The 12,315-nt window shown below is 44.7% G+C and overlaps 1 protein-coding gene across 1 annotated transcript; it reads right to left on the bottom strand.

Moving 5' to 3' along the window:
• Positions 1 to 1,689: 1,689 nt before the first annotated feature.
• On the bottom strand, positions 1,690 to 12,315 carry LOC140128608 (vomeronasal type-2 receptor 1-like). Its single transcript, XM_072150306.1, has 11 exons — positions 12,193 to 12,315; positions 11,413 to 11,873; positions 7,151 to 7,194; positions 6,675 to 6,811; positions 6,157 to 6,329; positions 5,476 to 5,592; positions 5,092 to 5,383; positions 3,911 to 4,732; positions 3,360 to 3,578; positions 2,670 to 2,793; positions 1,690 to 2,597 (listed from the first exon to the last, which is right to left on the bottom strand). Exons 1-11 carry the CDS (start codon positions 12,313 to 12,315, stop codon positions 1,702 to 1,704), a joined length of 3,408 nt encoding a protein of 1,135 aa, XP_072006407.1. The 3' UTR covers positions 1,690 to 1,701.

Genomic DNA, 12,315 nt, shown 5'->3' with positions numbered 1-12,315 from the left:
GTACTGTGCGGTATCCATATATACAGGATAGGAGTAGTAGTACAGTGCTGTGTCCATATATACAGGATAGGAGTAGTAGTACAGTGCTGTGTCCATAAATACAGGATAGGAGTAGTAGTACTGTGCTGTGCCCATATATACAGGATAGGAGTAGTAGTACTGCGCTGTGCCCATAAATACAGGATAGGAGTAGTAGTACTGTGCTGTGCCCATATATACAGGATAGGAGTAGTAGTACTGTGCAGTGCCCATATATACAGGATAGGAGTAGTAGTACTGTGCTGTGCCCATATATACAGGATAGGAGTAGTAGTACTGTGCAGTGCCCATATATACAGGATAGGAGTAGTAGTACTGTGCAGTGCCCATATATCCAGGATAGGAGTAGTAGTACGGTGCTGTGCCCATATATACAGGATAGGAGTAGTAGTACGGTGCTGTGCCCATATATACAGGATAGGAGTAGTAGTACTGTGCTGTGTCCATATATACAGGATAGGAGTAGTAGTACTGTGCTGTGCCCATATATACAGGATAGGAGTAGTAGTACTGTGCTGTGTCCATATATACAGGATAGGAGTAGTAGTACTGTGCTGTGCCCATATATACAGGATAGGAGTAGTAGTACTGTGCTGTGCCCATATATACAGGATAGGAGTAGTAGTACTGTGCTGTGTCCATATATACAGGATAGGAGTAGTAGTACTGTGCTGTGCCCACATATACAGGATAGGAGTAGTAGTACTGTGCTGTGCCCATATATACAGGATAGGAGTAGTAGTACTGTGCTGTGTCCATATATACAGGATAGGAGTAGTAGTACTGTGCTGTGCTCATATATACAAGATAGGAGTAGTAGCACTGTGCTGTGCCCATATATACAGGATAGGAGTAGTAGTACTGTGCTGTGCCCATATATACAGGATAGGAGTAGTAGTACTGTGCTGTGCCCATATATACAGGATAGGAGATTTTCCATACATGCTGTGTATTTTACCCTGAATCACTAAATCCTTTTTTAATCTCTAGACTAAGAATCCATAACAGGGAACACAAAACATAAACTGAATGCTACCCTGGAATGAACCACACACTTTGCTTACTCTTGGATCTGGACTGGGAAATCTTTGTTTCCAACCCTACGTCTCAGAGACTTTCCCTGAACATGGACAATTTATTATATTGCATTAGGAATTTAGGACCCTCCTAGGCACTGGTGCGTCTGCTACCCCCGCTGTAGCATACAGGCCCGGTAATGGCTGACGTGAGTGATTGGCACCCAGCATGTGATGGTTATAGGACTCAATGGAACAAAGAATAGTCATAGTGGATTTTATTAGCCAAATGATTGTCCAAAAATTTACAATAATGGCTCATACACAAATAAACATCATTTGACAACATTTCCTAGACTGAACAGTGGAATGAAGTCTTATCACATGGATATTGTGTAGACCCAAGTCACTGTCCTTATTCACAATGAAATCTATGATGACGTGAAAATTGTTGATGGCTTTGACCAAGACATTGAACTCGTTGTCATTGGGTTTGCTGGAATAGTCTTGAATATAGTTTTGTTAATTGTCCCATTTTCACAATATTTTTTGTTTCTGGTATGGAAAAGTCTATCAAGGTGTTTTTGCAGAAGTAAAGTGACCACATATGGTGGCTGTCATGGATGAGGCCTGGTTAGTGATGATGTTATTTTCTCATAAGATTTTGTCTCACATTCAAGTGTGGTCGAAACAATATAATGAAACATTTGGGTAAGAATATACAGACAGTGACAGCCCAACTGGAGGACAAGATGGCGAAGATCTCCATGGCCACCGTGTACTTCCCACGAGAACTCAGAGATGCCGGGATGAAAGATATCCAGACACTGAGGAAAGCCAACATGCTGAAGGTGATGTACTTGGCCTCATTAAAGCTGTCAGGAAGTCTTCTAGCCAAGAAGGCCACAATGAAGCTGATAGTGGCCAGGAGACCTAGAAAACCCAACATAACCCAAAAGGCAAAAGGAGATCCCTCGTTACAATTAAGAATGATGACCCTGGATTGAGTCTGAATGTCATACTGGGGAAATGGAGGAGCATAAGAAAGCCAAGTCACACAGATTGAGATCTGTATGAGGACACAAATCACGATGACTGAGTAGGACACCTTTACCCCAGTCCACTGTCTCAAGCTTGTCCCGGGCTTGGTGGCTTTAAAAGCAATAACCACTGTTATGGTCTTGGCCAAGACACAAGAGATGCAGAGAGAAAAAGCCAAACCAAATGCCACCTGACGCAAAAGGCACTTCTCAGGTTGTGGATATCCGAGGAAAGCTAATGAACTGAGGAAGCATAAAAACAAGGAGACCAGGAGAAGACAACTAAGAGACCAATTATTGGCTCGGACTATTGGGGTTGTCTTGTACCGAATAAAAACTCCTAGAAATCCAATAGGCACCAGAGAAGAAATAATAGACAACGTTGCCAAATTTATACCCATGGCTTCATCATAGGAAAGATATTCAATGGTTCTTGGTAAGCATAAGTCCTGCTGAATATTGGGCCAAGTGTCCCATGAACATTTTTGACATTGCACTGCATCTAGGGAAAAACAAATTAGGAGTCAAATTGTTGGTAGATTCCACAAATATGAGGTGTTGGTGTTCACAATACCTGTCTCATTGGCAATCTCTCCCAGTGCACACTGGACACACTCGAAGCAGCAGGTGGGCTTTCCTGGAATCGTTGCCTTTCGAAATCCTAGAGGACAACTTGGACTGCACTTTGACTGAGGGGTCTAAATGAAAGAATTTACCAAAGGGACAATTACAGAAAAAAAACGAAAACTTTACAGATATTAGTGGAAGAGTTAAACAGAGTTAAAAAGTTATGTGAAGGATATAGGGGCACATTTACTAAGGGTCCGTCGGACGCATTTCTGTTGGGTTTCCCGAATATTTCCAATTTGCCCTGAATTGCACAGGGGTTTTTGGCGCACCGCAGAATTTAAAATTCAAATTGTGTCCAAAGATCAGCACTTACATACACCGGAAAAAGATTGTGATATCCGGCAGACCTGAGCGGGGAAGCAACACTTTCAAGAAATCGGGCAGCAGCTCTGAATCCTCGTCAGACATACCGGATGCAACGGGACGAGTAAGTAAATGTGCCCCATAGTCTGTTATCTGTGATCTAAGGCTTTAGCAATGGCGCCCATGCCCATTTGGGTCATCCATGTGACTGGTAGGCAAAGGAACAACCAAAATACTTCACAGATTGAAAACAACAACCATAGACTTCACCACACCATGAATCCTAAACTACTTGGGTTCGGGATGAAAAACATATTGGTAAATGTCTTACCTCTGATCCCCATAAAATGGCTGCATTGTTTATTTTCATTCGGATTCCATCCGGAGAACTGGAATCGTAACTTCCCACGATCACCTGCTCCAGGGAACCAGTGGAGCTTAGTTGCCAATTTACAATGTCATAGAGGGCAGGAGGATCTCCTTTATCATCAAAAAATATGTAGGTTTTGTCTTTGGTTTGGAAGTGTACATTCTTAATATAATGAAGCAGCTGAAGAAATACAAAGAGGACGTTTATTATAAAATTCCCAAAAATGTAATTTTGTTGAAAATCATGTTTTAAAAAACAAATACGGTGTTCACTCGGAAAGCCCTTTTTGAAAGTCCAACAACTTTCTCTCAAGTTTCTGAGCCAAAAGACCCATGAGTAGTCAAGCAATAAAACCTCAGAGGGGCAGCTTACACCAATGTATTACTAGGAGAAATCCCAATTACCATTTAGGCCCCATTGACCACCAGGACATAGATGCAACTGCTTCCTATCTTCCTTCTAGAGCTACACATTGGGGAGAACTCACAAATGTCAACACATTACTTCTTTACCTGCCATGGACGTATAGAGAAGATATCGGCACAGCTGCCATTGCGGAATGGGCCATCGCCAGGTTTACACCGAAGTAAGTTTTGAATGGCCCACGCAAAGGTGTATACCGAGGTGTAGACATTAAATGTTATTCTGAGGTCCACATTAGCCATAGCGCTTTCTAAATTTTCATCTCCGCTACATTCATGGATGGTTTGGTTGAGTCGACTGTCACTTCTAGTATGAAGGTTGGCCCACTTGCAAGAAAATGTCTCCTCCCAAAACTCAAGCAAAAAGTGGTTACCGGAAGACTTTGTTGGGTGTACGTCTTTTAAATATTCCATAAATCCCGCCATCTGCCCACCATGCACAGCAAAACCTACAGTGCCCATCAAGACTGCTTGGAACTTTTCTTTGTTAAGAAGGGTAGAGGTTGACCAAGACTCACTGGCTATCCAGATTTTCTCTGTTATGTTTTCTTTGGACAACTCTTCCACCACTGGCATAAAATCTGAATCTGAAGATAAGACCAGCACCACCTTGGCTGATGAGGCCTTGATAACTTTGACTATATGTGGAGCACCTCTGTTGGGTTGACCTGTCATAATATTTTCCATGAAGGCCACACAAGCTCCAGCTTGGACTAATTCCTGCTTTACTACTTGGAGGCCAAGTTGCCCATAATCATTATCTGTGGCCAACAACCCGACCCATGTCCAACCAAAGTATAGGATCAGTTCAGCTAGACCTTGAGATTGAAATCTGTCACTTGGTATGGTGCGGAAGAACGAAGGAAACACATTTCGGTCGCTGAGGAATGGACTGGTGGAGAAATAACTTATCTGTAGAGAAAGTAGACAAATATGACGTAATATAATTGGTCTTCTACATGAGGCCCACCAGGATTTACAATAAGTCTGTCTTATCTTATCTCTAATGACCGTTTTGACTGTGTAGGACGGGGGATTGGTTGTGTCCAGCCAACTAAATCTAGACAGCCAGGAAGTATTTTACATGTTATGCCTATTGGTATATTATAGCCCTAATTCTACAAATAGAAACAATCCTAAAGGACAGTGGTAGTAACATACATAAGGCATGTAGTGAGGCAGATGTACCTAGGACTGTGGGACAAGGAGGATCAATGTCATAATTCTAAAATCTAAGTTGTACCCAAACAGGGAAACAGTATTCACCTTACCTGTGGATATCTGTATAGACCTAAGATTTGTGCCATGAGAATTGACCTTGTAGACCCAGAGTCGCCAATAATCCCAGCAAGTGTTTCTTCTTCATTGCATTGATAGTTGGGGACACTTTGTTCTCCTCCAGACAACATCCACAAGGTGCCTTCTGCTGCTCTCCTCAAGACTTGACAAGTATCAAAGATCTTGAATCCAAGGGTGACATTGGACAGAAGATCTGGATTCTTATTGATCTCTTCAATGGTGAATATCAGGGCTTCCATGCTCTGGTAGTTTTGAACTTCAAACCTAATAGAGAAAACATGTATAAGATGAAGTATTTTGTGTCCATGTAGAAGAAGATGCAAGACTCAGCTCTGATAGACAATGTAATTATATACCATCCTTCCAAAAGGCTCACTTCATTATCAATGGCGGACTCCATAACTTCTCCAGCAGTTGAGTTCTCCTGCCTCACACATATGATATTAGACATGACATTGATACCATGGTCACTACTATAAGAAATATATTAAGGTTATGGCCAGGGATAGCTTTGACAGGGTAACTAGGACAATTAGTGGTGGGGCTTTAAGCTGTTAACCGATTTGGTGGCCAAATCTGGAAGAAGGCCATCATAAGCTTTAGCTAAACTCAGTCTCATCTCAACACATCTCATTCGATTTACTCTAGAAAAAAAGTTTCCAAGAGGATCATAGTGATCTAGCCAATGGTTTAGTCTATAAACCTTGCTATGCTTGGAATATCTATATGTGTAGGTTCAGATATGAATTATTCCGATGGACCAGAAATCCTTTTCTTGCACATTGATCCCAAAACTTAAGACCTAATTTGCTGTTGTCCATCAGCAATACCAATTATTGGCCATCAGTAGGAGGACCCTTGTTCCTCCCATATCATCATCATAGTGTTTTGGTTCTGACATTTTATTGGATATTTGATATTGATGAACCCTCCCACAAGACTAGACCTGGATAACCACATAGTTCATTGGAACTTAAAACCACCTACTGCTTGTTACAAGACAGTCGTAACGCCTGAACATTTCCCCATAAACTTACAGTTGGCACTTTAGATCTTCCGGTTGGCTTGTAAAATGTGTTTTTGTGTAGATCCTGTCCACGTGAATAGGGAAAGTACCTCCTATGATCAGGTCTCCGGGCTGACTCAGATACCCACTAATATTGCCCCGGGGTAACTGGCAGCCTGGACTGAATTTCACACCTTCACACACCTGCACAGCACACACATACAGAAGCCAAACTTCACCAAGCAACAGGTAAGTGATCTTATACAGCCACTGCATGTGTCCTAGGGTTACAAGAAGAACTAGTGCGTCAAACATGAGGTGTAACGTCATCATACAGACATGGGGTCGGCCTGTTTAATACTCAAGTCTCGACTGTCGAATGGGACAAAAAGAAGAAGATCTTCACAAACCGTAAAATACCTAAGTCTGTCCGAAAAATAGTCGTAAATATTCAGAATGTAAATGTCAAGCTACAGCAACTTTCTCCCTTCCCCTCCTTCCCTTCTTCTTCTCTCGTCCTTCTTCTCTTGTCCTCCCTTCCCTTCTTACCTTCTCCTCTCTAACTCTTTCCCTTCCTTTTCTACCTTCACCCTCTCCTTTCCACTTCTGGATCTTCTGATAATTGGGGACACTTTGTTCTCCTCCAGACAACATCCACAAGGTGCCTTCTGCTGCTCTTCTCAAGACTTCTCAAGACTTGACAAGTATCAAAGATCTTGAATCCAATGGTGATATTGGAGAGATCTTCACGACCAGTGTTACGTGTAAGAGGATCTCATAGATCATCCCCATAAATAAGTGCCAGATATTTACTTATCTAGATCTTACCTAGAACACATCCAGTCCTAGACACACATGCAAAAGCAACATCTCAGTCACGTGTGTACAAGCATGTCCCATCCACACACACGTCACACGCACTCAATCTGAGGATGAGTGTGAACGGGGGTTTATATATGAATACTGTACCCTGCTGTAAGGATCATCTCGGTGACAATTGGCCTCCTCGTGGGACCTGTCATTACCTTTACACTCTTCTCTAATACATGTCAGGTTATCCATTAAGCAGCTGGATAATGAAAAATTATGAAAAAAAATTATGTCCAGTTAATTGGATATTTCAAAAGAAAATATTCCCCATAGAAAAAGAGGGAAGACGATAATTTATTGAGATTAAAATAAGGTTTCGGAACATTTGTTACTTTATATATTATATTACATTGTTAGCTAAATTTTGATTATGTTTATTTTCTTTAATAAATGGAGGGTCAGACCTGGCAGCATTGATACCACCAGAGAAGGTGGGACTTGGGGGTCCACTATCCAGCTATACAGGATGAGGGCTTGTTCCTTTTAGTTACATAACACACTCCTTTGAACCTTATACGTCCATTAGGGTCTCATTCTAGGACCACCATACCCTGTGGTTAATCCGTCTAATCCTAATCAAATTCTCAAATAACTAATGTTATTGACAACATTTCTTGCTACTGGTGGAACCTGGTTACTGTCCCCAATACCCAATTCGGCTCCTGTGGGGCGTCTATCGTTAGCCTTCTGGTGATCCTTTTCACCTCTACTTGCTGCTCTCCAAGCTCTTGCATCATGGCTTCCTGACCATTGTCCTCCTCTAGTCACTGGCCATGACTTGCAGTCCTATTGGTCATGGTGGCAGAGGCTCCACCACTCAGGCACCCTTGACTCTAGCTTGTCTCTACAGCTTGAAGTTAAGCTCTCCTGTCCACAGTGATGACTCCCTCTCTAAATCTTTGGCATCTCCTCTCCTGCTGACATTGGTCAGGGCTAGATGTCACAAGAGAAACAAGGTTCTTCAACTTCCAACTTTATTGGTGTCACCACCTGTAACCTACTGTCATATGATAGTACCCAACCCATTTGGCTCTGGTTCTTTCCACTTTCTCCGGCATCAGCTATACTCCTCACACCTTAATTGACCTCAATGAGTCCCAGATATATACTACTCAAACCACAACTGAACACACTGTGGCCCCACATATATTATATATACCCTTACACCACAACTGACCACACTGTACCCCCACATATGTCATATATACCCCTCACACCACAACTGACCACACTGTGCCCCCACATATATCATATATACCCCTCACACCACAACTGACCACACTGTGCCCCCACATATATCATATATACCCCTCACACCACAACTGACCACACTGTGCCCCCACATATATCATATATACCCCTCACACCACAACTGACCACACTGTGCCTCCACATATATCATATATACCCCTCACACCACAACTGACCACACTGTGCCCCACATATATCATATGTACCCCTCACACCACAACTGACCACACTGTGCCCCACATATATCATATATACCCCTCACACCACAACTGACCACACTGTGCCCCCACATAAATCATATATACCCCTCACACCACAAATGACCACACTGTGCCCCCACATATATCATATATACCCCTCACACCACAACTGACCACACTGTGCCCCTACATATATCATATATACCCTTACACCACAACTGACCACACTGTGCCCCCACATATATCATATATACCCCTCACACCACAACTGACCACACTATGCCCCTACATATATCATATATACCCCTCACACCACAACTGACCACACTATGCCCCTACATATATCATATATACCCCTCACACCACAAATGACCACACTGTGCCCCCACATATATCATATATACCCCTCACACCACAACTGACCACACTGTGCCCCTACATATATCATATATACCCTCACACCACAACTGACCACACTGTGCCCCCACATATATCATATATACCCCTCACACCACAACTGACCACACTATGCCCCTACATATATCATATATACCCCTCACACCACAACTGACCACACTGTGCCTCCACATATATCATACATTCCCCCTTACACCACAACTGACCACACTGTGCCCCACATATATCATATATACCCCGCACACCACAACTGACCACACTGTGCCCCCACATATATCATATATACCCCTCACACTACTGACCACACTGTACCCCCACATATATCATATATACCCCTCATGCCACAACGGACCACACTGTAACCCACATATATCATATATACCCCTCACACCACAAATGACCACACTGTGCCTCCACATATATCATATATACCCCTCACACTACTGACCACACTGTACCCCCACATATATCATATATACCCCTCACACCACAACTGACCACACTGGGGGTCATTTACTAAGGGCCCGATTCACGTTTTCCCGATGTGTTACCCGAATATTTCTGATTTGCGGCGATTTTCCCTGAATTGCCCCGGGATTTTGGTGCACGCGATCGGATTGTCGCATCGGCGCCGGCATGCACGCGACAGTAAAATGGGGGCGTGGCAGAACGAAAACCCGAAGGATTCGGAAAAACCGCCGCATTTAAAAAAAAAAAAGTCTCGCTGGATTCGCGCTTTCCTTCATCAGGAATAGGCCGGTGAACTTCAGTGCATTCCGGCGGGCCTCGAGGAACTGCAGCGCAGCAGCGCCACCTGGTGGACGTCGGAGGAACTACCTTAGTGAATCCCGGCCGGACCCGAATCCACCACAGAGAGCGCACTCGGTGTAGAGTATGAAGGGCAGATTGTAATCTGGGTATCCTAACACCGGAGGCTCAGTTAGCCTTTGCTTCAGCATTTGGAAGGCTGCTTCTTACTTGGGATCGTTGGCCCTCTTTCAGCAGTCCCCTTAGGAGTTCTTGCAGGGGAGCCGCCAGCTGGGAAAACTTCGGGATAAATTGCCTGTAGTAGCTGGCAAATCCCAGGAAGCTTTTGATGTCCCGGATAGTAGATGGGGTAGGCCAGTCATGGACAGCTGCAATTTTATCTGGGTCTGCCTCGATTCCATCAGCACTCACCACATGTCCTAAGTACTTTACGCTAGGCTGTAATAGGTGGCACTTGTATGGCTTAACCTTCAACCCATGCTGGGTCAGGATTTGGAAGACTTCAGCCAGACGTTGGAGGTGCTCTTCGTAGGTCTTGGAGTAGATGATGATATCATCCAAGTACAGGAGGACGGTCTCGAAGTTCTGATGACCCAAACATCTCTCCATTAACTGCTGAAACATGCCCGGGGCATTGCATAGGCCGAAAGGCATGTTGTTGAACTCGAACAAGCCCATTGGGGTGGTGAAAGCCGTCATCTCCCTATCTTCAGGCGCCATGGCCACCTGCCAGTAGCCACTGGTCAGATCCAGGGTAGAGAATTGCAGCTGACCCTAGGGCTGTGAGGGATTCTTCAATTCGAGGCAGTGGATAGGCATCCTTGTGGGTGATATTGTTGATCTTCCTATAGTCAACACAGAAGCGAAGGGACCAGCGGGGCAGCCCATGGGCTGTGACTCTCCCGGATAACATTGGCTGTCTTCATCTCTTGCACCAGCTTCTTCACCTCTTGGTAACGGGCTGGAGGAATGGGCCGATACCTCTCCTTGGTAGGAGTCTGAGAGCCAGTAGGGATGGTATGTTGAATCAGGGTAGTCTGCCCAAAATCCAGCGGGTGTTTTCTGAAGGCCTGGTGGTGCATTATGACGACATTTCCAGGAATCCTTGTACTTGGTCTGCAGGAGTAATATGGTATATATATGAGTTCAAGCCACCAGGATTGCTCGGCAGGCTCACCCTCAGCAATTTGTTTCACCTCCAGCTGTTGGGAGGCAGACAGAGAGGTTTCCACTAAGTCTTCAGGGTGGACGCAGAAAGGAAGTGGCTACAGCTTGGTATCTTCTCAGATCCACTGGGGAGTCTCCCACGTTTAGCAGTCTGATGGGTACTTGTCCTCTAGATACTGTGACTAGGCTCCTGGCGGCTAGAATGAGCAGGTCTTCGTCAGCTGGTAGGGGTTTTACCATAGCCTGGTAGTCTTGACCTTGGACGCCCATGCAGGCTCGGCACCATCCTAATGTCTCAGTCCCAGGTTAAAGGCGGACAGGCTGTGGATCCTTGATCTGGACTCTGCAGATTTCTCCATTGGGGCCAGCAAACTAGGACTTGCATGGTTTCCTGAATTACCTTCCAAAAATCACTGGGCACTGTTGGTAGAGAGTTGTGGAGAGTCTTCAGCACTTCAGGGTAGCAGTTGCGGAGGACATTGGTACCCAGTACCAGGGAGAAGTTACCGTCTTCGGGCATTTGTGTCACCACTATGCCCTGTCTGGTTAACTGTGTAGCTCCAAGGGTTTTTCGTTTAACCAACGACATCCCTCTTCTTCATGCCCGTACTTACGGCAGTAACTGCACCGCAGTCTTGGTTCTGTCTGATTCCAGGTCACAGGGAGTAACTGGCTGTAAAGAGTTGTCTGGAGGCTTCTTCCTCTGGGAGGGAGCAGTTATCTCCAGCTTAGTCAGTCGCTCAAGCATTTTGCTCATGGTATCTGCCAGTGCAGCGACTTCCAAAGACGCTGGAGGCGATGTCGCTGATTGTGCTGGATGAAAAGCTAGAGCAGTATCTTCCATATCCACAGGTTCAAATTCCTTCTGTGGTCCAGCAGGCAGGCGTTCTCTGAGTATGTCAATGGCAATCTCCTTGAACTCAAGAAAAGAGACCTGGACATGTTGAAGAGACAGCATTTTTAACTGACATTTGTGATGCCTATCCAAAAGTCCATTAATGAATTGCTCCCGCAGGGTTTGGTCAGAATTCTCAGCCTCTTTGGGATCAAGGCGGATGATAGCCTTCCATGTCTCCTGTAGGGAGAGGGCAAAATCCCTGAGGGATTCGTAAGGTTTCTGTCTTGCCCCAAAGAACTTCTGCTTCAATTCAGAGACAGTACATTTTTCAAAGGTGTTGCGCAGCCTATTGAGGATTTGGACCACATTCTGGCGCTCTTCTCAGGGCCAGGACTTGACTTCCCAGAGAGCGGGTCCCTTTAACTGCCCGGTTAGAATGCCCACCTTCTGTTCTTCTGTGAGCGGATACAGAGTGTAGGTAGCTAGCATTTTGGCTCTAAATTCAGAGAGGGTGTCCAATTGTCCTTCATAGTGGGGTAAACCAGGGAGCCCCCACGCATAATGGTGGTGCAATAGGGCTGGACAGGCTCTCTGGAGGGTTAAACATGCTCTTAGATCCTGAGGAGGCACCGGGGGACAGGAATTGCCCTGGTTCAGTGTCTTCATCTTGGGCTGACAT

The sequence above is a fragment of the Engystomops pustulosus genome, chromosome 4 (assembly GCF_040894005.1).
Source record: "Engystomops pustulosus chromosome 4, aEngPut4.maternal, whole genome shotgun sequence".
NCBI classification, from domain to species: Eukaryota; Metazoa; Chordata; class Amphibia; order Anura; family Leptodactylidae; genus Engystomops; species Engystomops pustulosus.
The sequence above is the reverse complement of the archived record's forward strand: the minus strand, read 5'-3'. Positions and strand labels throughout refer to the sequence as shown.